Below are 27,358 nucleotides of genomic sequence, written 5' to 3'. Positions count from 1 at the left end.
AAAAATAGGACAAAAGATACGCACTTCCCTTTTGGTTGAACGCTCACTAGAGATCCTGGACTCGAGCCTTCCTCTTCTTGCGCAACGGAGCGTATTCATGTTGGGATGTCCGTAGGAGTCACGTGGGCCTGGACACCCAATCACAGTAAAGTATTTTCTCATTCATAGTAATAGGAGTTTCATAAGTCCGAAACTCCTATTACCATGAATGAGAAACACCCCCAAACACTACATAAAACATTAAAAAAATACCTCACATATATAAATTATAGAAATTAAAGTTGATAGAAATATTTTTGAAAAAAAAAATTTGCCGATTTAAAAATTTTTTAAATTATAGTTTAAAATAAAATTATATCAGTGGGCAGGATTTTTAACATAAATATGTATTTTTAAATTTTATTTTAATATGTTTTTGATATGTTTTTAAACTCTTATGCTGGTAAAAGTAGGCTATGCGAATAGCCCAATCTCTGCCATGAGAATGTCCTCGCTCCCGAGATGTGGCCATCTGTCAAGCCAGGAACTTGACAGATCGGAAAAGCCGATTTTCAGTGCATGTGCATTGCGTGTCGAAATCCAGCTTTTCCGATGCCTTCCTGGGTCCATACACACTCCGTACGGACCCGGCGAGGCCGGACTTTCAGGGCCATTAGCTATTAGATAAATACCTGAAAGAGAAAAAAATTGCAGGGATATGGGGAAAGAGCAAGGGAATGGGACTAACTGGATTGCTCTTCGAAAGAACTGCCGCAGACTTGATGGGCCATCTATAATGTGCTGTGCTGTGCTATTCTATGATTTTATGATTAGGTTGGGTGACTAAAAGCTTGATCAAAGAGGTAGGTTTTAAGAAGGGTCTTTAAGGAGAGAGAAGCGGAGAAATTGAACATAGGTGTTGTCATGTATGTAGACCAAGTATACTAACTGTATAGTCACATAAGGTGTGCCACCAGAGGGCACTGCGGTGGGAGACCTGAGGGTCAACCTCATAGGTGTGCAGGATCCAGTATAAAAGGCTGCCCACCATGCTTGTGCCTCACTCTGGAGTTACAATAAATGGGACTAAGGTCACAACAGCTCAAGCACAATGCTAGGCCTTGTGGAGTCATTCATAAGAGTATTAAAGACATAACAACTGGCGACGAGATTACGAACTTTCACGCAAAAATGACTAACGTTGGTGCATTAGAAAAGTTCCCAGAGAGTGAAGATTGGGAAGCCTTTACGGAGCGGCTTGATCAATATTTTGTAGCAAACGACCTGGTAAGCGATGATCGGCCACACTGGCAGATAAGCGCAGAGCGATCCTGTTGACCAGTTGTGGGCCTGCGTTCTATGGCTTCGTCAGGGACTTGCTTGCACCAAAGAAAACAACGACCAAGTCATACGAGGAGCTGAAAGTGCTAATTCGGGACCAATTCAAACCGAAGGGGAGCATCCTCATGGCCAGGCATCAATTTTATACACACCACTGCCCCGAGGGCCAGGAAATCACGAAGTACGCTGCCGACCTCAGGAGCTGGCAGGACCGTGTGAATTCGGTGCATCCCTCGCTGATGCATTGCGGGACAGCTTCGTAATTGGCATCGGTCATGAGGCCCTTCTTCACAGACTACTGCCTGCCGAAACCACCGTCACTCTGCAGAAGCCATCAGCATCAGCCAGGCGTTCATGATCTCAAGCTGCAGCTCCAAGCAGATGATGACTCACTCCCAGGACTCAAACCCGGCAAGTACTGTAAATAGAATAGCGCCTTTCACAGGCAGAACTGTTGAACGTGAATCTGCCCAGGGAAGAGCATACAGGCCCCCCGAGTCCTTTAACTCAGAGTCCGCCAAGGGGTGCAAACGTAAGTTGAGTAGCACCATGCTGGCGTTGTGGAGGTAATCACAGGGCTCATCAGTGTCAGTTCAGAGACTATGTGTGCAAAGGCTGCAGCACAAAGGGCCACCTGCAGCGAATGTGCAAAAGAGCTGTGACTCACCACGTGGAACAGGAGTCAGCAAATGACTGTGAATCCAGCGCAGATTACGAGGAGATGGCTAGAGAGGCTGTTCAGTCCCAGGACGAAGTGTATTGAGTATATACCTGCACCACAGATTGTCCTCCAGTGATAATGGAAGTCAAGATAAATGGCGCTGCAGTCTTCATGGAAGTGGACACGGGGGCAAGTCAGTCAGTAATGAGCCAGAAAGCCTTTGAGAGGCTATGGAATGATCAAGCTGAATGAGCCAAGTTGGTCCCGGTTCAGGCAAAGCTGCGCACCTACACCAAGGAACTGATATCAGTTGTTGGTAGTGCGGATGTAAGTGGATCCCATGATGACGCGGTGCACAATTTACCATTGTGGATTGTTTCAGGTGATGGACCAATGCTACTTGGAAGAAGATGGATGGGGATGATTCATTGGAACTGGGAAGACTTCATCCCTCCAACAATCGACGTCCCCCATGCTCAGTGCCAGAGCAAGCCCCCACCTTCGTTTGGACCAGGCACTGGAGAGCAGATCCGCGCAGCCCCCGAGGCACAGACCGCTCATCACGACTGTGTGGCGATGATCCGTCCGAACGACCTGAACGCACCTTTCCGGTTTCAGTGGCAGGACTCTTGGGGAGTAAGATTGGATCCGAAGGCGCCTTCCCAGCTTTGGTGGCAGAATCTCTGGGAAAGAAGATTGCGGCAGTTGACATCATGGACAGGGCAAAGATATGGCGTCCAAACCACGAGGTGCAGCGCTAATGGAACAACGACACGTGGGTCCATGCAAGGAAGATGATTGGGTTAAAAGTAGTAAGGCCATTTTAAAGGAGGCCAGCAACCCGCCATTTTTGAATGAACTGCTTGAAATTGGTAACCAATGTAAAAGCCCAGCTGTAACGAGCAAAATGTTGTTGAGCGATGTCAGCCAATGTAGCGGGCGAACACCTAATGGTCGTATACAGGTCCAGCGGGCTATCCAATGCTGTAGCCTGCGTCCCCGAGACCAGAACGATGTATCATAAAGTGTCCCCACAGCTGACAGAAGTAGACAAGCCGCAGAGTAAACGATCCCCGGAGAGCAGTGGCACCGGTAGCGATACCCTGTCTCAGATCGGTTTAACACTGCAGGCACCCGATGGCATGAACCGCCACGGGCCAGAAACAGTAAACTGCGCCTATGCTCGCAGTCAGAAACTGTCGCCCACCACCCGGGTGGAAAAGGCGCAGCCCACAAACCCACTCGCCACCACGGCAATGCCCAAGAGCGAAGGGTCACCCGCAATGGCTCCTCCGAACGGGACCTGGACCAGCCAGGATCCCAAACTAGAGAGTGCTCACAACAGTGCCCTCAACGAAAGTGAGTCAGCAGTCCCCTGTGAACTGCGAGATTAGAGGAGGCAGCCCCACCGTCGCTTAGACGAAACGCTCACTCGCACAGACTGCTTCCCAGGGAGCAGTAGCGACACGTGCAAACGAAAAGGACAGGGAGGTCACAGACACATCAGCTGTCTTTGGGCCTGCCCGACACTAGGAGTAACAGCAAGAGCCCTGAGCTCCAGCAACTCGAGCAAAATGAGCTCACCTCGCCCACATACCCACTAGCATGGGGCGCTGCGCCGCCACCAGACAATCGGGATCTCATCCGGCCGTGCTGGAACTAGATTGTCCTTGTGTACCTGTACTGATATACCTGTACTGATCATATAAATGTACCACACAAAAAGAAACGCAACTGTAATCCACCCAACAAATGTACCAAGATGTATATGTAAAACCCATGTGATGAACTTAAAAGCAACTTGCATGTAATGGGCCATTAGCATGATCTCTGTGTGTGGGGGGAGGGGGGGGAGAATGGAGTAGTCATGGACTCACAACCAGAAACCACTGGGACCTCCACTACCAACCCACCCAGGCTAGAAGCAACTCTCCAATGGTCAACCAGGAAGAGCAAAGCCCAGGTCACCGTCAATGTACGAGTCAATTTGCATTAAAGACTTGGGGGGGAAGTGATGTCATGTATGTAGACCATGTATACTATCTGTATAGTCACATAAGGTGTGCCACCATAGGGCACTGCGGTGGGAGACTTGAGGGTCACCTGCATAGGTGTGCAGGGCCCAGTATAAAAGGCTGCCCACCATGAAAGGCTGCCCACCATGCTTGTGCCTCATTCTGGAGTTACAATAAATGGGACTAAGGTCACAACAGCTCAAGTACAATACTAGACCTCGTGGAGTCAATCATAAGAGTATTAAAGACATGACAACTGGTGACGAGATTACGAACTTTCACGCAAAAATGACTAACAATGGTGTATTAGAAAAGTTCTCAGAGGGTGAAGATAGTGGACCACGGTCACAGTCACAGAAGATATAATTTGTCACTTTGATTAGGACTCCATACAATAGTCCAGCATTGATGTCTGGTTTTAGCCTAAATGTTAAATCAGCGATGACGAAATGAGAAGTTATGGAATCAACTGGATCCAGCTATGCACTTATATTAAAAAGTACTTTGTGATCCCTTTTCCCTGAACTGATTCACAAGTAGCACAGTATTTCAGAGGTGAAATCCTACCTTGTTTACATTGGCTAAGGAGATCATACTTGTTACCCAGAGGTCCCGCAATCTTACAGAATCTGTGGCAACTCGTAAAGTTTGCTGCAGCTTTAAATTCTCATCCCAGACGTTTAGCCAACCTTCTTTACTCAAACTCAGGTAGCGATGTGAATTCTTCAGATAGACTATACTTTGAATAGGTTCCTTATGATGTGATGGAAGAAATTTTATATCTTTCCACTGAGGAACAAGTGACGATTTCACCCGCTCTTCTTTCTCATAATGTTCCAACAGCATGAATGTTGTCACTTTGTCCCAATCAACAAAACCATCCTGTGTTACATCAATTCTGTCAAACAAGTCTCCATACTCCTCTTCAACACCACATCCAAGAGCTGTGAACATACTGTCAATAAAGTTCTTCCTATTAACTGGCACAAATTCTTTAAAATTTGGTGGCTAAAAGAGGAAAGAGTATAGAAATGTTGTTTATGCAAATAAAATCCATACAATCATTCACCTGGATTATTTTAAGTTAATACTAATCATACATTAATTAGTACAGAGCAATTTCAAAGTATTAGACTGCTAGTAACAGTTAATGAGCATTAAATAAATGCAGTTGCTGTGTGGACTGGGATTTGAAGGCTAAGTGTTACATCTTTAACATTTTCATTAATATAAACATTAGCAAACAAGTTTTATTTATTAATATAGCAACCAAGTGTTGAAAATTTGGTTTGCAGAACAGTCACTTTATTTACAGAGTGAACTGATGAGCAATATTATAGGAAGATGCATACAATTTGATCTCAAATGACCACAGGATAAAATTGCAGTACAAAACCATTGCTTTAGAATTCAATATTAACAAGAACTCATTTTAATACATGGATGGCAATGATTTTAATACATTAGTGGAACTAGCTTTGCACCAAATAAATAATTTATCTTAAACAGAATTTGATCTAACCATACTTGGATCTTTGCTTTCAGGTTGGTGGCTTCTGGTGCAATTGTGTCAGCTTGGCTCAGCTGGTCTCACTGGGTTCGAGGTTAGTAAGTTTGAGGCCCACATTGGATTTAAGCATATTATCCAAGGTAACATATTATCAGCCCAAGCCTGAATGCCACTTAGGTCATGGACTGCATTATCTGAGGGGAGATGGTTATTGGTAAGTGCCGTTTGATAGCACTGTCGACGACACCTACCATCAATTTGCTAATGATTAAGAGTAGACTGATGGTGCGGTAATTGGCCGGATTGGATTGTCCTGCTTTTTGTGAACAGGACATACCTGGGCAATTTTCCACTTTGTCAGGTAGATGCCAGTGGTGTAGCTGTACTTGGACTGGCCATTTAAAAAAAAGATTTTAAGCTCTCGTACAGTGACTCTGATACAAAAGCTAATATTCCAACAATAAATCTCTCATTAGTAGTAGCTTTATTACCATAACATTAATGCTACACTATTAAAATGCATGTTTTTTTTAAGGTTTCTCTTTAAAATATCACTGCTTTTTATTGTTTTGTCACTTCTCTCATTCTTTCTTCAATGCATTCTCCTCCATTTTTATTGCAACTACTTTTACCTAGTTTCCAACTAATATATTCAATTTTAATTATTTTAAACATTCTATTTTTTATGTATTCCTACCTTCCGTGTTAGAGGTAGGACTCTGACTTGAAAAATCAAACTTTGACAAAAATAACAACTGACTCTGGAGGTTGATTTCTTCAGTCAAATCAGAACCAGAACTCTACAGATTGATATAATAATTGGAACCACTCGAATCCAGACCTCATTACAGCTGTTCACACTGAGGAAGTACCTTCACCACATGGACCGCAGCGTTCAAGAAGGTAGTTCACCACCATCATCTCAAGGGAAATTAGGGATGGGCAATAAATGCTGGCCTTACCAGCGACGCCCACATCCCATGAATGAAAAAAAAATTTCCGAGTCTGTCAACAGGCTTTTAAAATATATTTAAGTTTAAAATTTCAATGAGTCACAAAAATAGAAATTCTTAAATTATTAACAAATGATTGGCCTATACTACTTTCTGTGTATTAACTGGGGACCGAATGCAAATGAAAAATAGTCCGAGGCCACATAGAAACATAGAAAATAGGTGGAGTAGGCCATTCGGCCCTTCGAGCCTGCACCACCATTCAATGAGTTCAATGGCTGAACATGCAACTTCAGTACCCCATTCCTGCTTTCTCGCCATACCCCTTGATCCCCCTAGTAGTAAGGACTACATCTAACTCCTTTTTGAATATATTTAGTGAATTGGCCTCAATAACTTTCTGTGATAGAGAATTCCACAGGTTCACCACACTCTGGGTGAAGAAGTATCTCCTCATCTCGGTCCTAAATGGCTTATCCCTTATCCTTAGACTGTGACCCCCGGTCCTGGACTTCCCCAACATTGGGAACATTCTTCCTGCATCTAACCTCTCTAAACCCATCAGAATTTTAAACGTTTCTATGAGATCCCCTCTCATTCTTCTGAACTCCAGTGAATACAAGCCCAGTTGATCCAGTCTTTCTTGATATGTCAGTCCCGCCATCCCGGGAATCAGTCTGGTGAACCTTCGCTGCACTCCCTCAATAGCAAAAATGTCCTTCCTCAAGTTTGGAGACCAAAACTGTAAACAATACTCCAGGTGTGGCCTCACCAAGGCCCTGTACAACTGTAGTAACACCTCTCTGCCCCTGTGCTCAAATCCCTTCAGAACTGAATATATTGAGAAAATGAGGATGCTAAAAAACAAAAACCCATTTAAGTGTGGACGGAGTTTTTTGCACTCGGAAAATGATGATTGGCTCTCCATTATCACATGACCTGATTGCTGATTAGTCCCCTTGGAAGACAAGCCACATCCAGAAGTTTCTCTGGAATGCATAATTGGAACCGCCCAGCCCAAGTGATTTTGCAAAGTGTAATTTGAGCCATTCTGACTTCAGAACCCAGAGAGGATAGAGTTCTCCAACCGAGCAAAAGTTCCTGACCTCATCCCAGCCCAAGTTCATACCTCCCCTAGCCCGAGTTCCTGACCCCAGCCCAAGTTCCTGACCAAAACCCCCCTCCCCAGCCATAGATGGGGCATTGTGTGGGGATCACAAATTGTTAATGAGTTTAATGGGTATGAAGTCAATAGTGATAGTGTTGTGACTTCCGGATTTTATCCACTCCAATGTCCCTTGTAACACACACACCGAGTTTTCCGAGAAATCAGGTGTAGGTGTAAAGGGCAAGGTAGGAAGAAGGTGATCCGTCCCCCCCCCCACCCCCACGTGTCTCTCTGTTCCCCCCCCCACCACGTGTCTCTCTTTCTCCCCCCCACTCCCATGTGTCTCTCTCTCTTCCCCCCACCTCCCTACCAAGTGTGTATATGTCTCTCTCTCCTGCCCATGTGTGAGTCTCTCTCTCTCTCCACCCCTGCCCCCCCCCATGTGTGTCTCTCTCTCCCCCTCATGTGTGTGTGTCTCTCTCTCCCCCCCCATGTGTGTGTCTCTCTCTCTTCCCCCCTCCATGTCTCTCCCCCCATATATCTCTCCCGCCCCCCTCCATTTGTCTCTCCCCCCACCCCTCTCCATATGTCTCTCCCCCTCCCTCCATGTGTGTCTCTCTCTCTCTCCCCCCCATGTGTGTGGCTCTCTCTTCCCCCCCCCCATATGTCTCTCCTACCCCCCTCCATGTGTCTCTCTCCCCCACCCCCATGTGTCTCTCCCCCCACCCCCATGTGTCTCTCTCTTTCTCTCCCTCTTCCCCTTCCTCCTCATGTCTGTCTTTCTCTCTCCCCCTCTTCCCCTCCCTCCCCATGTCTGTCTCTCTCTCTCCCCCTCTTCCCCTCCCTCCCCATGTCTGTCTCTCTCTCTCCCCCCCTCTTCCCCTCCCTCCCCATGTCTGTCTCTCTCTCTCCCCCCCTCTTCCCCTCCCTCCCCATGTCTGTCTCTCTCTTCCTCTCTTCCCCTCCCTCCTCGAGTCTGTCTCTCTCTCCCTCCCCCTCTTCCCCTCCCTCCCCATGTCTGTCTCTCTCCCCTCCCTCCCTATGTCTGTCTCTCTCTCTCTTCCCCCCCCCATGTGTCTGCCCCTCTCTCTCTCCCACTCTTCCCCTCCCTCCCCATGTCTGTCTGTCTCTATCTCTTGCTCCCCCTTTTCCCCTCCCTCCCCATGTCTGTCTGCCTGTCTCTTTCTCTCTGCCTCTTCCCCTCCCTCCCTATGCCTGCCTGTCTCTGTCTCTCTCTCCCCCTCTTCCCCTCCCTCCCCATGTCTGTCTGTCTGTCTCTCTCTCTCTCTCTCTCCCCCAACCACCCTCCGCATGTCTGTCTGTCTCTCTCTCTTCCCCTCTTCCCCTCAGTCATGTATTTAACTGTCACTGTAACCCATGTATAAACTGACCTAAGTTGTACACCGTGAGAACATTGACGCACTAGGTGGTGAACTTGTGGGAGACACTCCTAACCTGGGCTTTCAGGTATAAAAGGGGAAGCTCTACCCACCTTCATAACTTCCGTGCTGGCTAATAAAGGTTACCGGTCACAGTGACCTGCTCTCAAGTATGGCCTCATGTGCATTTATACTGTATAGTAAGTACATATAATTGGCGACGAGCAACTGGGATTTAAGCCATACGAGCATGGCCACTAGCAGCACAGACGAGAGGTACTGTGTTGGTGATGATTGGGACGATTTTAGTTTGAGACTACAGCAAAGTTGTCACTAAGGAATGGCTGGGACAGGATTCAGCCGACAAACGCAGGGCTCATCTCCTGACGGTTTGTGGATCCAGGACGTACTCTCTGATGAAGGACCTTCTAGCGCCAGAGAAGCAGGCGGACAAGACTTTTGAAGAGCTCATTAAGTTGATCGGGGAACACTTTAAACCGGCGAACAGCATGCACATGGCAAGACACCGGTTTTACACGCACCGGCGGCGAGAAGGGCAAAGCGTTCCAGACTTCGTGGCAGACCTCCGGCGACTGGCGAGCCTATGTAAGTTCCCAGATGCATGCAGAGCGGAGATGCTGTGAGACTTTTTTATTGAGGGCATGGGGCACGCTGGGGTTTTCAGGAAATTGATTGAGACCAAAGACTTGACCCTGGAAACAGCGGTTTTGATGGCCCAGACATTTATCTCAGGGGAGGAAGAGACCAGAATGATGTTTGACAAAAATCTTGGTTTAAATGCAGCAAATGGACAGGGAGTCAACATTGTTAACGCGGCACACAGTTCTCCCGGCAGACAGGGGCAATCGGACATGCCCCAGCATGTAGTCGAACCCAAAGGGGGAATTCAACAGAGACAATGGCTAGCTGAACGGTGATTCATGCCATCACAAGGGACAATGCGGCCAGTAATGGGGCCATCAACACCTGTCAATGGTGCGCTTAAGGACAGTAACAGAGACAGTCAGAGATGATTGACTGGTAATGGACCTTTTGTTTCCAACAATGGCTCATGTTGGAGGTGTGGAGGCCAACACACAGCCAAAGCTTGCAGGTATCAGCAATATACCTGCAGAAACTGCAATGTCAGCGGTCACTTGGCGAATACTTGCAGGAAGCCTCCAGCCAGGTTGATGTACGAGGAGGATGGGCCCGATGTAAGCCCTACGAGGCCAAATTGACACTAGGGGAAATCGCTGGAAGCTGAAGTTCAGCGAGTTCATGTGGAGCACATATACAGTTCATACACCAGGACGCCACCGATAATGATGAAAGTGCTCCTCAATGGCATCCCAGTATCAATGGAGCTAGACACAGGGGCCAGCCAGTCCCTGATGAGTATCAAACAGTTCGACAAGTTGTGGGCGTCCAAGGCCAGGAGGCCAAAATTATTGCCAATTGATGCACAGCTACGGATATATACAAAGGAGATCATTCCGGTGCTAGGCAGCGCCACGGTAGTCGTGACCCACAAAGGTTCAGAGAACAGGTTGCCACTCTGGATTGTCCCAGGGGATGGTCCCGCACTGCTGGGAAGAGTTGGTTGGCTGTCATGAACTGGAAATGGGGCAATGTCAATGTAATTTCTTCTGTGGAGCGAATATCATGCTCACAGGTCCTGGACAAATTTGACTCACTATTTCAACCTGGCATTGGCACTTTCATGGGGACCAAGGTAGTGATTCACATAAAACCGGATGCCAGGCCAGTACACCACAAGGCCAGAGTGGTGCCGTATATGAGGCACGAATTAGACCGCCTGCTGAGGGAAGGCATCATCTCGCCAGTCGAATTCAGTGACTGGGCGAGCCCGATTGTGCCGGTGCTCAAGGCGGATGGGTCGGTCAGGATATGTGGTGATTGCAAGGCCACCATCGGGTGTCACTCCAAGACCAGTACCCGCTACCGAGAGCGGAGGACCTCTTTGCGACGCTATCCGGTGGCAAACCTTTTTCAAAATTGGACTTGACCTCAGCTTACATGACCCAGGAGCTGGCGAGTGAGTCGAAGAAGCTGACCACCATCACGACACACAAGGGGTTGTTTGAGTACAACAGATGTCCGTTTGGGATTCGCTTGGCTGCCGCAATCTTTCAACGAAATATGGAAAGCATCCTCAAGTCGATTCCAAGGACAATGGTTTTTCAAGACGACATCCTCATCACGGGTTCTGATACTGAAAAACACCTCCACAACCTGGAGAAGGTGCTATGCAGACTGGACCGGGTAGGTCTGCGACTGAAAAAGGCGAAGTGCGTCTTCCTAGCTCCAGAGGTAGAATTCCTGAGGATGAGGGTAGCAGCAGACAGGATCAGACCTACTGCGTCCAAGACGGAAGCGATCCAGAGAGCACGCAGACCCCGTAACACGACGGAGCTGCGATCGTTCCTGGGGCTCCTGAACTATTTTGGTAACTTTCTTCCTAAATTGAGCACGCTGTTAGAGCCGCTACACGTGCTCCTACGCAAAGGTCGCGATTGGGTCTGGGGGGACAGCAAGGAAAGGGCTTTTGATAGAGTACGCAACTAGTTATGCTCCAACAATCTGTTAACGCTATATGACCTGTGTAAGAAACTTGTTTTAACGGGCGACGCGTCGTCCTATGGGGTAGGGTGTGTGTTGCAGCATCTTAATGCCAAGGGTCAGTTACAGCCGGTAGCTTATGCCTCTAGAAGTCTGTCCCAGGCAGAAAGGGGCTATGGTATGGTAGAAAAGGATGCGCTAGCATGTGTATATGCAGTAAAAAAAATGCACCAGTACCTGTTTGGCAGGAAATTTGAGCTGGAAACAGATCACAAATCCCTAATGTCCCTTTTGACCGACAACAAGGCCATAAATGCGAATGCGTCGGCCCGCATACAGAGGTGGGCACTTACATTAGCCGCCTGTGACTATACAATTCGGCACAGACCGGGTACTGAAAACTGTGCCGATGCACTCAGCAGGCTCCCACTAGCCACCACTGAGGGGGCAGCTGAGCATGATGCTGAGATGGTCATGGTTGTTGAAGTTTTCGAAAGCGAAGACTCACCTGTGACAGCCCGTCAGATTAAAGTCTGGACAAATAAAGATCCGCTATTGTCTCTAGTCAAGAAATGTGTCCTGAATGGGGACTGGGCAGCCACGTACGGGGCATGCCCCGAGGAGTTTAAACCGTTTCATAGGCGCAAGGATGAACTCTCGATTCAGGCCGATTGCCTACTGTGGGGAAACCGAGTAGTCATGCCCCAGAAGGGCAGAGAGGTGTTCATCAGAGAACTTCACAATGAGCACCCGGGCATTGTCATGAAGGCGGCAATTGTCAGGTCACACGTTTGGTGGCCAGGGACAAATGCAGACCTGGAACTTTGTGTTCGCAGGTGCAACACATGTGCTCAGCTGGGCAATGCACCCAGGGAAGCCCCCCTTAGCCCCTGGTCCTGGCCCGCCAAGCCATGGTCACGTATCCTTGTGGATTACACAGGTCCTTTCATAGGAAAAATGTTTTTGGTTGTAGTAAACCCCTACTCCAAATGGATTGAGTGTGCCATTTTAAATTCAAGCACATCCTCTGCCACGGTAGAAAGTCTACGGGCAATGTTCGCCGCCCATGGTCTACCAGATGTCTTGGTCAGCGACAATGGTCCGTGCTTCACAAGCACTGAATTCCAGGACTTCATGGCAGGCAATGGAATCAACCATGTCAGAACGGCACCGTTCAAGCCGGCCTCAAACGGCCAGGCGGAACGAGCAGTGCAGATAATCAAACAGGGGATGCTCAGAATCCAAGGGGGTTCCCTACAAAGGTGCTCCTGTTGGCCAATAGATCCCGATCACACTCGCTCACAGGGGTTCCACCCGCAGAGCTGTTAATGAAAAGGACGCTCAAAACCAGGTTATCCCTTATGCACCCTACTATGAAAGAAATTGTTGCGAGCAGGCGTCAGTCATAATGTGACTACCATGACAGGAATGCGAGGGGGTCAATGTCAATGACCCTGTTTTTGTCCTTAATTACGCTGCAGGGCCCAAATGGCTTGCAGGCACTGTGATTGCCAAAGCGGGGAATAGGGTTTTGGTCGGTAAACTTACCAATGGACAAATCTGCCGCAAACACGTGGATCAAACTAAAAGGAGGTTCAGCAACCCCATAGAAGAAGCAGAGGAAGAACACGACGTAGAGTTTACTCCACCACAGGTGACCGAACACCGGAACCAAGTGGAGGAGAGCCCAGACACTGTGGGCAGTCCGGACAGGCCTGAGGCACCACAAACAGCAGATACTCAGGCCAGCGCCCAACAACCAGAGCCCCAACTCAGGCGCTCTACAAGGGAGCGTAAACCACCAGAGAGACTTAACCTGTGATCGCAATAAGACTTTGGGGGGGGAAGGTGATGTCAGGTATTCAACTGTGATTGCAACCCATGTATAAGCTGACCGAAGTTGTACACCTTGAGAACACTGACCACAAGTTGGTGAACTTGTGGGAGACACTCCTAACCTGGACTTTCCGGTATAAAAAGGGAAGCTCCACCTTCCGTCTGTCTCTTGAGGTCTTAGTAATAAAGGTAACTGGTCACAGAGTGACCTTCTCCCAAGTATGGCCTCGTGTGCATTTATACTGTATAGGAAGGACATATCACTCCTCCCTTCCCCTCTCTCCACATGTCTGTCTCTCACTAACTCTCTCTCCCCCTCTTCCCCTCCCTCCCCATGTCTCTCTCTCTTCCCCTCCCTGTCCCCATGTCTCTCGCTCCACCTCATCCCCTTCCTTCCCATGTCTGTTTCTCTCTTTCTCTCTCCCCTCCCTCCCCATATCTCTCTTTCTCTCGCCCCTCCCTCCCCATGTCTGTCTCTCTCTCTTCCCCTCTCCCTCCCCATGTCTGTCTCTCTCTTCCCCTCTCCCTCCCCATGTCTGTTTCTCTCTTTCTCTCTCCTCTCCCCTCCCTCCCCATATCTCTCTCTCTCTCTCTCTCTCCCCCTCCCTCCCCATGTCTGTCTCTCTCTCTTCCCCTCTCCCTCCCCATGTCTGTCTCTCTCTCTTCCCCTCTCCCTCCCCATGTCTGTCTCTCTCTCTTCCCCTCTCCCTCCCCATGTCTGTCTCTCTCTCTTCCCCTCTCCCTCCCCATGTCTGTCTCTCTCCCTTCCCCTCTCCCTCCCCATGTCTGTCTCTCTCTCTTCCCCTCTCCCCAATACTGTCTCTCACTCTCTCTCTTCCCCTACCCATTGCTCCCCATGTCTGTGTCTCTCTCTATCTCTCCCCCTCGTCCCCTCCCTCCCCATATCTGTCTCTCTCTCTCTCTCCCCGTCTGTCTGTCTCTCGCTCTCTCTCTCTCTCTCCCCCCCCCTCCCTCCCCATGTCTGTCTCTCTCTCTCTCTCTCTTCCCCCCCTCCCTCCCCATGTCTGTCTCTCTCTCTCTCTCTCTCTCTCCCCCCCCCTCCCTCCCCATGTCTGTCTCTCTCTCTCCTCTTTTCCCCTCCCTCCCCTTGTCTGTCTCGCTCTCTCTCTTCCCCTCCCTCATGTCTGTCTCTCTCTCCCCCTCTTCCCCTCCCTCCCCATGTCTGTCTGTCTCTCTCTCCCCCTCCCTCCCCATGTCTGCCTCTCTCTCCCTCTACCCCCTCCTTCCCCCACCATGTCCGTCTCTCTCTCCTCCCCTCCCTGCCCCCCATGTCTCTCTCTCTTCTCCTCCCTCCCAGTGTGTGTGTCTCTCTCTTCCCCTCCCTCCCCGCCCCCCCATTGTCTCTCTCTCTCTCTCTTCCCGTCCCTCCCCATCTCTCTCTCTTTCTTTCCCCACCCCTCTCTCTCTCTCTCTTCCCCACCCCTCTCTCTCCTCTCTCTTCCCCACCCCTCTCTCTCTCTCCCCCACCCCTCCCCTCTCTCCTCCCACCCCTCTCTCTCTCTCTCCCCATCCACAGAGAGACTCTCTCTCTCCCATCCCTCTCTCTCCTCCCACCCCTCTCTCTCTCTCCCCACCCCTCTCTCTCCTTCTTCCCACCCCTCTCCTCTCTCTCTTCCCACCCCTCTCTCCTCTCCCCACCCCCCTCTCTCCTCTTACCCACCCCTCTCTCTCTCTCTTCCCCCCCCTCTCTCTCCTTCCCACCCCACCCCCTCTCTCTCTTCCCCTCCCTCTCTCTCTCCTCCACCCTCTCTCTCTCTCTCCCCCCACCCCTCTCTCTCTCATTCCCCACCCCTCTCTCTCTCTCTCCCCACCTCTCTCTCTCTCTTCCCCACCCCTCTCTCTCTCTCTTCCCCACCCCTCTCTCTCTCTCTTCCCCACCCCTCTCTCTCTCTCTTCCCCACCCCTCTCTCTCTCTCTTCCCCACCCCTCTCTCTCTCTCTTCCCCACCCCTCTCTCTCTCTCTTCCCCACCCCTCTCTCTCTCTCTTCCCCACCCCTCTCTCTCTCTCTTCCCCACCCCTCTCTCTCTCTCTTCCCCACCCCTCTCTCTCTCTCTTCCCCACCCCTCTCTCTCTCTCTTCCCCACCCCTCTCTCTCTCTCTTCCCCACCCCTCTCTCTCTCTCTTCCCCACCCCTCTCTCTCTCTCTTCCCCACCCCTCTCTCTCTCTCTTCCCCACCCCTCTCTCTCTCTCTTCCCCACCCCTCTCTCTCTCTCTCTCTCTCTCTCTCTCTTCCCCACCCCTCTCTCTCTCTCTCTCTCTCTCTCTTCCCCACCCCTCTCTCTCTCTCTCTCTCTTCCCCACCCCTCTCTCTCTCTCTTCCCCACCCCTCTCTCTCTCTCTTCCCCACCCCTCTCTCTCTCTCTTCTCCACCCCTCTCTCTCTCTTCTCCACCCCTCTCTCTCTCTTCTCCACCCCTCTCTCTCTCTCTTCTCCACCCCTCTCTCTCTCTCTTCTCCACCCCTCTCTCTCTCTCTTCTCCACCCCTCTCTCTCTCTCTTCCCCACCCCTCTCTCTCTCTTCCCCACCCCTCTCTCTCTCTCTTCCCCACCCCTCTCTCTCTCTCTTCCCCACCCCTCTCTCTCTCTCTTCCCCACCCTCTCTCTCTCTCTTCCCCACCCCTCTCTCTCTCTCTTCTCCACCCCTCTCTCTCTCTCTTCCCCACCCCTCTCTCTCTCTCTTCCCCACCCCTCTCTCTCTCTCTTCCCCACCCCTCTCTCTCTCTCTTCCCCACCCCTCTCTCTCTCTCTTCCCCACCCCTCTCTCTCTCTCTTCCCCACCCCTCTCTCTCTCTCTCTTCCCCACCCCTCTCTCTCTCTCTTCCCCACCCCTCTCTCTCTCTCTTCCCCACCCCTCTCTCTCTCTCTTCCCCACCCCTCTCTCTCTTCCCCACCCCTCTCTCTCTTCCCCACCCCTCTCTCTCTCTCTCTTCCCCACCCCTCTCTCTCTCTCTTCCCCACCCCTCTCTCTCTCTCTTCCCCACCCCTCTCTCTCTCTCTTCCCCACCCCTCTCTCTCTCTCTTCCCCACCCCTCTCTCTCTCTCTCTCTTCCCCACCTCTCTTTCTTCCCCACCCCTCTCTCTCTCTCTCTCTCTCTCTTCCCCACCCCTCTCTCTCTCTCTCTACCTCCGATGTTTTCGCTCCCACAGAAGGCCGCGAAAATGTGCCAAATAATGCAAAAGCTGGAAGCAAATCCAGCTCCAGGAATAGAAAACGCAGTCGGAACAATGTGGCCGTTGCGAGTCCCATTTCCGGTTTGGGGGGCGGGGGCGGAGTCCAGAGGACGGAGAGGCAGAAAAAAACAGTTGCAAATACTCACTGTTTAATTGTCCAATCTCGATAAAGGATTTTAAATATGCTTGGTTCTAAATCTTGCTTGCAGGAGTTTGCCAACCCATAATATGAATTTAGGGAATTATTGCCTATCCTAGAACTCCCTGTTCAAATCCCTCCAGTCTGGCTTTTAACCTTCTTACAGCATTAATATCCTAAACCAAAGTTTTGAATGACATCCTCTGTGACGATGGCAAGTTATCCATCCTCCACCCCTTCACAGCACTCAGTGCAATCAACTACGCCGATCTCCACCTCCAATCTCTCCTTTATTGTCCTGTCCAAGGGGCTGGTCTCAAGGATATGTCCTTGGCTTCCTCTTCTTTTTCAACTGTATTTGCCCTGCTGTGATAGCTTCAGATAGTTTTCAGATGTACACTGATGCTACCCAACTCTACCCCCCCACCGCACCCTTAATTAACCACCTCTGTGCTGTCAGAAGACTTCCTTGACGTCCAGTCCTGGATAAATCTTAACTTCCTCAAGCCCTCATCAAAAACTTCGTACCCTTGCCACTGATTCCATGCCCTTCTCCAGCCAATGTTTCAGGCTGAACCAAACGCTTTGCAATCATAGTGTTCTTTCTGATCATGAGCTGAGTAAGAGATTACAGAGTTGTTGTCTTGGCCATGATCCTATCAATCTAATCCAAACATATATGATACATAAATGAGCAAGTTTTCATGTAGCATTAGCAAGCTATTTTTGGCATGTATATAACTATTAAACATTCCTATTGTTAATAAGGTGGAATATTAACCTCAAATGCCAACATGTATGCATAACTGAAAACCTACCATGAAAACCTTCTGGATTTTCATTATATCTTTGACGCTGAGTCGGTTTTCTACCTGCTCCAGAACCTTTTTTGCTGTTTCCATTTGATCAGAATTTGAATCAAGTGATCTGGACTCCAGCTCATTTTCTGTGTTTTTATACTCGACTAGCAATGGAGACGACATTCTTCAAGACTGCAATGTTCATCAGCAGAGGGCTTCTAACAGAAAATCAGACAACATGTTACCTTTATAATATGCATTTGTGATTTTGACTAATCGTGGTTTTGGTCTTCAAATTGCATTTTTCTAAATTTTACGACGACTTTGCTTAAGAATACATAAATATTTTGTGAAATTACTGTAGTTTTGCCACATTAACTTACAAGAGATTACATACGCTCATTGGCCTTGTGACCCCACATTGGTCTTGGGAAAGGTCATCAGAAAACCTGGTACTTGTGATTTGCAAGCAGATTCCAAACAATACCCATTCTAACTGGCATACATTGGTCACATATTATTCTCATATTTGTTGTTGTAGGGACTTTCACCACAATGCAGGAATGCATCTTCTTACCGCTTACAATTAGTTACTCTAGCTGTGTGTTGCAAGAGGTTCACCCACCAGTGGGTATGCCCAGCAGGCACAAGTCTGGATTTGCAGAGATTGAGAGGCCTAGCAAACTTTCTATGACTTGAATGAGAGAGTATGTCCAGATCACATGCAACTGTGTTCATATGAACCTGGATCTGCTGAAGTCTTAGAATTGCTGGACTAGGGATAGAAGAATCCAAGACAGGTAGAGAATGCAGGCGGGTAAATGCATTTTTGTTGTGCTAGTCTTTCCGAGGAGTGATAAGGAAGGTGTTTCATCCATCCAGGCAGGTGTATGCTGCCGAGGTAGGGTGATGGCAAGGGAAAGAGTTTCCATTCTTCAGGTCAATGAGTTACTAGTATCGAAGTATTTCAAACCAGACGATGACCACCACTATAGCAGTAGGATTGACAAATACCTATGGGCTTATTCTGCACGAGGGAATCACTTTGGAATAGTTAAGCTTGTATCCTAAAATTTGGCTGAGTTCTTTGTTACTTTGGAATCTATTTGGCAATTGAATCAGATGGGTCATTTACAAGTAAAATTCAATCAGCGAACAGTTTTGATATTAGCTTCCTCACTTTCTCCATGGATGAAAACTTTTTCTTATGTTTGATATTAGGGTAAAGGAAAGAGATGGGGTAATGGGCCTTCTTTTCTGGACCCTCAGAGCAAGAGGAAGTCAGGGCAATTAATGAACACGAAGGGTGTGAAAATTTAATTTAAAAGATTTTAATTCATGTGAATAAAGCAAGAAGGAAATTCCATTCAGTGCCCATGTATTCGGGTTGGAACACTGGTGCTGTTTCAAACTTGTACAACGTGGCCAGATATAAAGGCCTTTCGCTCAGCACGAACTGAACCATGGACAGCTGCAGTCAGTCTGATAGCCTGAAATCTTGGTTAATGTTTTTCAGCATGTGTTAAACAGGGTTATGAGTCTATAGGATAAGGTGGTGTGGCCTTTGTCTTTTTGCACTCGTGTAATTGAGAGAATCTGAAAGTGATATTGAAGAGATGAGCACCCTAAGAGTTTCAGGAGAGGTGTCAATTTGAGCCATGAAAACTCAGTTGGGTGGCTGTCAAGTCGTTTGGACTTTCTTGGTTTTGATTGGTTCCAACAGTATTCCCATTGGAATCTATTTAGTTGAGATTGTGGAGTTCAAAGATTGCACTTCCTCCTGGATGAATTGGGAAAGTGAATTTGGCAAGATGGTGGCTTGTTTCCTGTGGGGTGGCCAAGAACTGAGTGATGAGAGAGAGAGAGAGAGAGAGAGAGAGAGACAAGTCTCTTTTCCTCTTTTAGATGATCAACCTTTTTCAACATTTGTTGTTCGTAAAACACTTGGCTTGGAATTACTGTCGATGATAATAACAGCTAAAAGCTTACCACATTCGTGTGACATTTCTCCACCAACTATTTTAATAGATTTTTAAAAACTGGTTAAATTTTTCATTAAAACAGACAGAGGAACATTGTACAAATGCAACCACTATGTACTAGAAATAAAACTCTTAAAATAAACTAAAACGCACAAAAATGTTTAGAGGAACAGTCATGGGTAATAAATTTTATGATTTATACATACACCCGAGTGACTGCCTCCACCCTGCTCTTTTTGGTTATTAGTATTATTCCTCATATTAGCCACTAATATGAACAGTCTTGGCTCTTTTCCCAGTTACTGCATGGTAGCAAAGAGACCTCCACCATACATAAGCAAACTGAAAAGTGTTTTCAGTTGCAACTACAACTTGCATACTAACAGGCCTACATTACAGTAGTGTCTCATATTAAGGGCTCAATTTTCTCCAATGACTTTTTTGGCATATTTGAAGAGTTTCGCCTGTTTTTTTTGAGCCCCTCTACAGCAAAAAAAGTGAAAATTTCCCTATTTTGACTTGTGAATGTGGCTCGGCACACATTGTCCTTAAGCTCTGTGGGTGGAGCCCAAGATGTGCACCAAAAAGATCAGGTTGCCAGGGTAGCGTGGGACACACTGCAGGCCGAGGCTGGAAAGTGAAACATACAAGACATTCTGGCCAGCTCACAGCAACCTGCACAAGTACCTTGCAGCTATTTAAGCAGCAGCTTACCAACGTGAAAATATTAAAGAGTCTTTGTGTCAAAAGCCTATCCTGTAAACTGAATTGGAAAGGCCCACCTCGCCCCCCCCTGCAGTGCCAGGCCGAAAAGCCTCCCTCCTCCCCCCCCCCCCACGGAGGTGCCGCCCCTAGCCCAGGACGAAGGGGTGGACAGATGAGAACAAAAGCCCCAGATTAAAGTGAATTTGATTCATTAGAGATTAAAGACAAAAAGGAGATTGTTACAGTAATGGAGTTGTACCACAGAACCCATAAATAAGAGAGAAATTTTCGAGCAGGTTATAATTACCCACTCTCTCTCCCTCTCTGCCGCTGCTGTTCTGGCCATGGAACTGGATCTTCTGCGCTGATTCTGTTAACCGCCAGGTTTTTCAAAGCGGACACATACACCGTCTTAAGAAAAATCGTAGTTGGCCAAACTTGCATAAATAGCCAGAATTGGCGTGGGTGGCAATTTACGCCTCTAATAAAAAGGTAAACAAATCGTACCCAAGTGAAACCCAAGTGCTGGCGCAGAAACTTGGAGGAAACTTGGAGATTTTAAAGTTACTCCAAAAAAACAGCGCAGATAATTGGGGAAAATTGAGCCCAATGATCCTAAATATGGGAAACTTGGCTTAATTTTAAATTAAGTAACACTCTTATTTTCAAGTTCTGTTACTTCTGCAATTGCAGGGAGAATACAGCTCAAATAAAGACAGCTAATACATCCACATCATAGTACATCCTGCTTAATCCAGTCTTGAAGAAAATAAGCATTGACATAAGGCCAAATCCCAGAACGCTCCTTTGAGGAAGTTACTTTTAAGCTGCTTTTAGCACCAAGTTATATGTAATAAATTTAGGGGACAAACAATAAATACATCTGTAACAGTGACTCTCAGAAACCATCAATTCATCTGATAAGCTGGTGGGTAACCGACAGTACCAGAAAATAACTTCTAAATGATAGCTTCATGTCCCATTCTGTAACTATTCTACAAATATGAACTAAAACAAAAAATCCTCACCACATCACGCAGCATCTGTTGAATCAACAGTTATATTACTGATCATTGACTCATCGACCTGAAATGTTAACTCGGTTTCTCTCTCCACAGATGCTGCTTGACCTGCTGAGCATCTCCAACTTTTATGTAACTATAGTAGTCTTTCTGAACTATTCTATTCCCACCTCTAGCTGATCAAGTCTAACCTGCCAAACAATGCGACTCCAATCTCCAATCCCAGTGAAAAAAGCTGACTTTTCGAATGAAAGGCCAACAAGCTGACACGAATTGAAAGGCCATTGGCTTAAAACATTGACAGTTGGCATGAATGCAGAAGTATTTTCTTATGTTGGGGTGCAGGAGCTTGGATACACATTTTTGAGCAAAGTGGTTCATGATGGAACACACTGACACAAAAGAATGAATCTTGGCTAAAGACAATATATGCCTACACCAGACATATGTTAAAATAAAATTATTATACTGGAAATAAACTGCCCAATGACCCAAGCCAGTTTGTACAAAAACTATAATTAGCAATCTTGTTGTGCGAGGCCTCTAGGGGAAGAGTAACCATAACATGGTAGAATTCTTTATTAAGATGGAGAGTGACATAGTTAATTCCGAAACTAAGGTCCTGAACTTAAGGAAAGGTAACTTCGATGGTTTGAGGCGTGAAATGGCTAGAATAGACTTGCAAATGATACTTAAAGGGTTGACCGTGGATAGGCAATGGCAAACATTTAAAGATCACATGGATGAACTTCAGCAATTGTACATCCCTGTCTGGAGTAAAAATAGAACAGGGAAGGTGGCTCAATCGTGGCAGCAATCCTGAGTACTGGGAGAAATTTAGAATTCAGCAGAGGAGGACAAAGGGTTTAATTAAGAGGGGGAAAAAAGAGACTACGAGAAGCTTGCCGGGAACATAAAAACTGATTGCAAAAGCTTCTATAGATATGTGAAGACAAATGTAGGTCCCTTGCAGTCGGATTCAGGTGAATTTATAATGGGGGAAAAAGAAATGGAACACCAATTGAACAAACACTTTGGTTCTGTCTTCACGAAGGAAGACACAAATAACCTTCCGGAAGTACTAGGCGACCAAGGGTCTAGTGAGAAGGAGGAACTGAAGGATATCCTTATTAGTCAGGAGATTGTGTTAGGGAAATTGATGGGATTGAAGACCGATAAATCCCCGGGGCTTGATAGTCTACATCCCAGAGTACTTAAGGAAGTGGCCCGAGAAATAGTGGATGCATAAGAACATAAGAATTAGGAACAGTAGTAGGCCATCTAGCCCCTCGAGCCTGCTCCGCTATTCAACAAGATCATGGCTAATCTGGCCATGGACTCAGCTCCACTTACCCGCCCGCTCCCCGTAACCCTTAATGGTTAAAAATCTATCTGTGATTTGAATACATTCAATGAGCTAGCCTCAACTGCTTCCTTGGGTAGAGAATTCCACAGATTCACAACCCTCTGGGAGAAGAAATTCCTTCTCAACTTGGTTTTAAATTGGCTCCCACGTATTTTGAGGCTGTGCCCCCTAGTTCTACTCTCCCCAACCAGTGGAAACAAACTCTCTGCCTCTATCTTGTCTATCCCTTTCATTATTTTAAATGTTTCTATAAGATCACCCCTCATCCTTCTGAACTCCAACGAGTAAAGACCCAGTCTACTCAATCTATCATAAGGTAACCCCCTCATCTCCGGAATCAACCTAGTGAGTCGTCTCTGTACCCCCTCCAAAGCTAGTATATCCTTCCTTAAGTAAGGTGACCAAAACTGCACACAGTACTCCAGGTGCGGCCTCACCAATACCTTATACAGTTGCAGCAGGACCTCCCTGCTTTTGTACTCCATCCCTCTCGCAATGAAGGCCAATATTCCATTCGCCTTCCTGATTACCTGCTGCACCTGCAAACTAACTTTTTGGGATTCATGCACAAGGACCGCCAGGTCCCTTTGCACCGCAGCATGTTGTAATTTCTCCCCATTCAAATAATATTCCCTTTTACTGTTTTTCTTCCCCCAAAGTGGATGACCTCACATTTTCCGACATTGTATTCCATCTGCCAAACCTTAGCCCATTCGCTTAACCTATCTAAATCTCTTTGCAGCCTCTCTGTCCTCTACACAACCCGCTTTCCTACTAATCTTTGTGTCATCTGCAAATTTTGTTACACTACACTCTGTCCCCTCTTCCAGGTCATCTATGTATATTGTAAACAGTTGTGGTCCCAGCACCGATCCCTGTGGCACACCACTAACCACCGATTTCCAACCCGAAAAGGACCCATTTATCCCGATTCTCTGCTTTCTGTTAGCCAGCCAATTCTCGATCCATGCTAATACATTTCCTCTGACTCCGCGTACCTTTATCTTCTGCAGTAACCTTTTGCGTGGCACCTTATCGAATGCCTTAAATACACCACATCCATCGGTACACCTCTATCCATCATGCTCGTTATATCCTCAAAGAATTCCAGTAAATTAGTTAAACATGATTTCCCCTTCATGAATCCATGTTGTGTCTGCTTCCTTGCACTATTCCTATCGAGATGTCCCGCTATTTCTTCCTTAATGATAGCTTCAAGCATCTTCCCCACTACAAATGTTAAACTAACCAGCCTATAGTTACCTGCCTTCTGTCTGCCCCCTTTTTTTTTTAAAACAGAGGATTACATCAGCTGCTTTCCAATCCACTGGTACCTCCCGAGTCCAGAGAATTTTGGTAGATTATAACGAATGCATCCGCTATAACTTCCGCCATCTCTTAATACCCTGGGATGCATTTCATCAGGACCGGGGGACTTGTCTACCTTGAGTCCCATTTGCCTGTCCAACACTACCCCCTTAGTGATAGTGATTATCTCAAGGTCCTCCCTTCCCACATTCCCGTGACCAGCAATTTTTGGCATGGTTTTTGTGTTTTCCACTGTGAAAACCGAAGCAAAATAATTGTTTAAGGTCTCCGCCATTTCCACATTTCCCATTATTAAATCCCCCATCTCATCTTCTAAGGGACCAACATTTACTTTAGTCACTCTTTTCCATTTTATATATCGGTAAAAGCTTTTACTATCTGTTTTTATGTTTTGCGCAAGTTTACTTTCGTAATCTATCTTTCCTTTCTTTATTGCTTTTAGTCATTCTTTGCTGTCGTTTAAAATGTTCCCAATCTTCTAGTTTCCCACTAACCTTGGCCACCTTGTACGCATTGGTTTTTAATTTGATACTCTCCTTTATGTCCTTAGTTATCCACGGCTGGTTATCCCTTCTCTTACCGCCCTTCTTTTTCACTGGAATATATTTTTGTTGAGCACTATGAAAGAGCTCCTTAAAAGTCCTCCACTGTTCCTCAATTGTGCCACCGTTTAGTCTGTTTCCAGTCCACTTTAGCCAACTCTGCCCTCATCCCACTGTCGTCTCCTTTGTTTTAGCATAGTACGCTCGTTTGAGACACTACTTCCTCACCCTCAATCTGTATTACAAATTCAACCATACTGTGATCAATCATTCCGAGAGGATCTTTTACTAGGAGATTGTTTATTATTCCTGTCTCATTACACAGGACCAGATCTAAAATAGCTTGCTCCCTTGTAGGTTCTGTAACATACTGTTCGAAGAAACAATCCGGTATGCATTCTAAGAATTCCTCCTCAAGGCTACCCAGTGCGATTTGATCAAATTGCTATGTAGGTTAAAATCCCCCATGATTACTGCCGTTCCTTTTTCACATGCCTCCATTATTCCCTTGATTATTGTCTGCCCCACCGTGAAGTTATTATTTGAGGGCCTATAAACTACACCCACCAGTGACTTTTTCCCCTTACTATCTCTAATCTCCACCCACAGTGATTCAACATTTTGTTCATTAGAGCCAATATCGTCTCTCACAACTGTCCTGATATCATCCTTTATTAACAAAGCTACCCCACCTCCTTTCCTTTCTTTTCCAACAGTCTATCAACTCTGGACTGGAGGGTAGCTAATGTAACACCACTTTTTAAAAAGAGAGGGAGAAAGCGGGTAATTATAGACCGGTTAGCCTGACATCAGTAGTGAGGAAATTGTTGGAATCAATTATTAAGGACGAAACAGCAGTGCACTTGGAAATCAGTGACAGGATCAGTCCAAGTCAGCATGGATTTATGAAAGGGAAATCACGCTTGTCAAATCTTCTGGAATTTTGTGAGAATGTAACTGGTAGAGTGGACAAGGGAGAACCAGTGGATGTGGTGTATTTGGACTTTCAAAAGGCTTTTGACAAGGTCCCACACAAGAGATTGGTGTGCAAAATCAAAGCACATGGTATCTGAGGTAATATACTGACGTGGATAGAGAACTGCTTGGCAGATAGGAAGAAGAGAGTCGGGATAAACGGGTCCTTTTCAGAATGGCAGGCAATGACTAGTGGAGTGCCACAGGGCTCAGTACTGGGACCCCAGCTCTTTACAATATACATCAATGATTTAGATGAAGGAATGGAGTGTAATATCTCCAAGTTCGCAGATGACGCTAAACTGGATGGCGGTGTGAACTGTGAGGGGGACGCTAAGGCTGCAGGGTGACTTGGACAGGTTAGGCAAGTGGGCAAATGCATGGTAGATGCAGTATAATGTGGATAAATGTGAGGTTATCCACTTTGGGGGCAAAAATGCAAAGACAGATTATCTGAATGGTGGCAGATTAGGAAAAGGGGAGGTGCAACAAGACATGGGTGTCATGGTTCATCAGTCATTGAAAGGTGGCATACAGGTCCAGCAGGCGGTGAAGGTGGCAATGTTGGCCTTCATAGCTCGGGGATTTGAGTATAGGAGCAGGGAGGTCTTACTGCAGTTGTACAGGGCCTTGGTGAGGCTGCACCTGGAATATTGTGTTCAGTTTTGGTCTCCTAATCTGAGGAAGGACGTTCTTGCTATTGAGGGAGTGCAGCGAAGGTTCACCAGACTGATTACCAGGATGGGTGGACTGACATACGAGGAGAGACTGGATCAACTGGGCCTTTATACATTGGAGTTTAGAAGGATGAGGGGGGTTCTCATAGAAACATAAAAGATTCTGACGGGACTGGACAGGTTAGATGTGGGTAGAATGTTCCCGATGTTGGGGAAGTCCAGAACTAGGGAACACAGTCTTAGGATAAGGGGTAGGCCATTTAGGACTGAGGTGAGGAGAAATTTCTTCACTCAGAGTTGTTAACCTATGGAATTCCCTGCCGCAGAGAGTTGTTGATGCCAGTTCATTGGATAAATTCAAGTGGGAGCTAGATATGGCCCTTACGGATAAGGGGATGAAGGGATATGGAGAGAAAGCAGGAAAGGGGTACTGAGGAAATGATCAGCCATGATCTTATTGAATGGTGGTGCAGGCTCGAAGGGCCTGCTACTGCACCTATTTTCTATGTTTCAATGCACTTCAGAAGCGTCTGGTGAAAACTTTTACTGATGCTTAACATTGCAGTTTGAAAAACATTGAGCAATCATTTTTTAAATGCTGCAGTGAGGATAGATATATTAAATATTTGCTACTGTACTAATTTGCAGGAAACTTAGTGCATAGAGCTTCTGGACAAGGCGGGTTAGGAAGTCATTTTTTCTGGGACTCAAGCCACCAAGGTGCAGGTAGTTGCATCAAACTCCAGGTGGCGAATTAGCCGCCAGACTGCATTCAAAACAATGCCAAATTCCGGCCCTGAAAAACAACGTACACATTTAACGATGTTGAAAAAAAAGTGTATAGAAGACGACGCCGACACGGCAAAGGGGGTTCAATCCGATGTTGCGTACGGAGAGGTCACACATTTGCAGATGCGCTCCAAATATTAAAAGCAAAACATTGACCACATTTTACTCACCCAATTCAAAAAAAAACCATGCAGCCACAAAGCACGGAACCGAACGAAACAGGAATTCAGTCCGCTCCCGTGCAAACTTCACCTTCCACAGAAGTTTGGTGACTTCGGTAACCCAGCAACGGCCTGCGCAGTTCCGCTTCCAGCCACGCGCCCCGTCAATCATGCGGCAGGGTGGGACAAACTTCGGCCTGAAGTTGTTGCCATCTTCCAAGAACTATGTAGCTATTTTGCCAACTCCATGCGTGAGATTTAAAATAATTTGTATAGCGCCTTTCCTTTAACCCGCTGCTGCTGAAGTACTTTT

The 27,358-nt window shown here is 47.0% G+C and overlaps 1 protein-coding gene across 1 annotated transcript in view; it reads right to left on the bottom strand.

Annotated features, from left to right (window-relative positions):
• LOC139265352 (cilia- and flagella-associated protein 337-like) overlaps positions 1–27,142 on the bottom strand; it is a 119,221-nt gene extending 92,079 nt beyond the window's left edge. Inside the window, exons 1-3 of the mRNA XM_070882325.1 lie at positions 27,055–27,142; positions 17,516–17,715; positions 4,564–5,004 (exon numbers count right to left, since the gene is read on the bottom strand). Of these exons, the coding sequence (XP_070738426.1) occupies positions 4,564–5,004; positions 17,516–17,680 (606 nt within the window). The 5' untranslated portion in view covers positions 17,681–17,715; positions 27,055–27,142. The remainder of the gene's footprint in view (positions 1–4,563; positions 5,005–17,515; positions 17,716–27,054) is intronic.
• Positions 27,143–27,358: the final 216 nt, after the last annotated feature.

Source organism: Pristiophorus japonicus, chromosome 6, assembly GCF_044704955.1.
Source record: "Pristiophorus japonicus isolate sPriJap1 chromosome 6, sPriJap1.hap1, whole genome shotgun sequence".
Classification (NCBI taxonomy): Eukaryota; Metazoa; Chordata; class Chondrichthyes; family Pristiophoridae; genus Pristiophorus; species Pristiophorus japonicus.
This window is presented reverse-complemented; position numbering and strand designations above follow the sequence as displayed.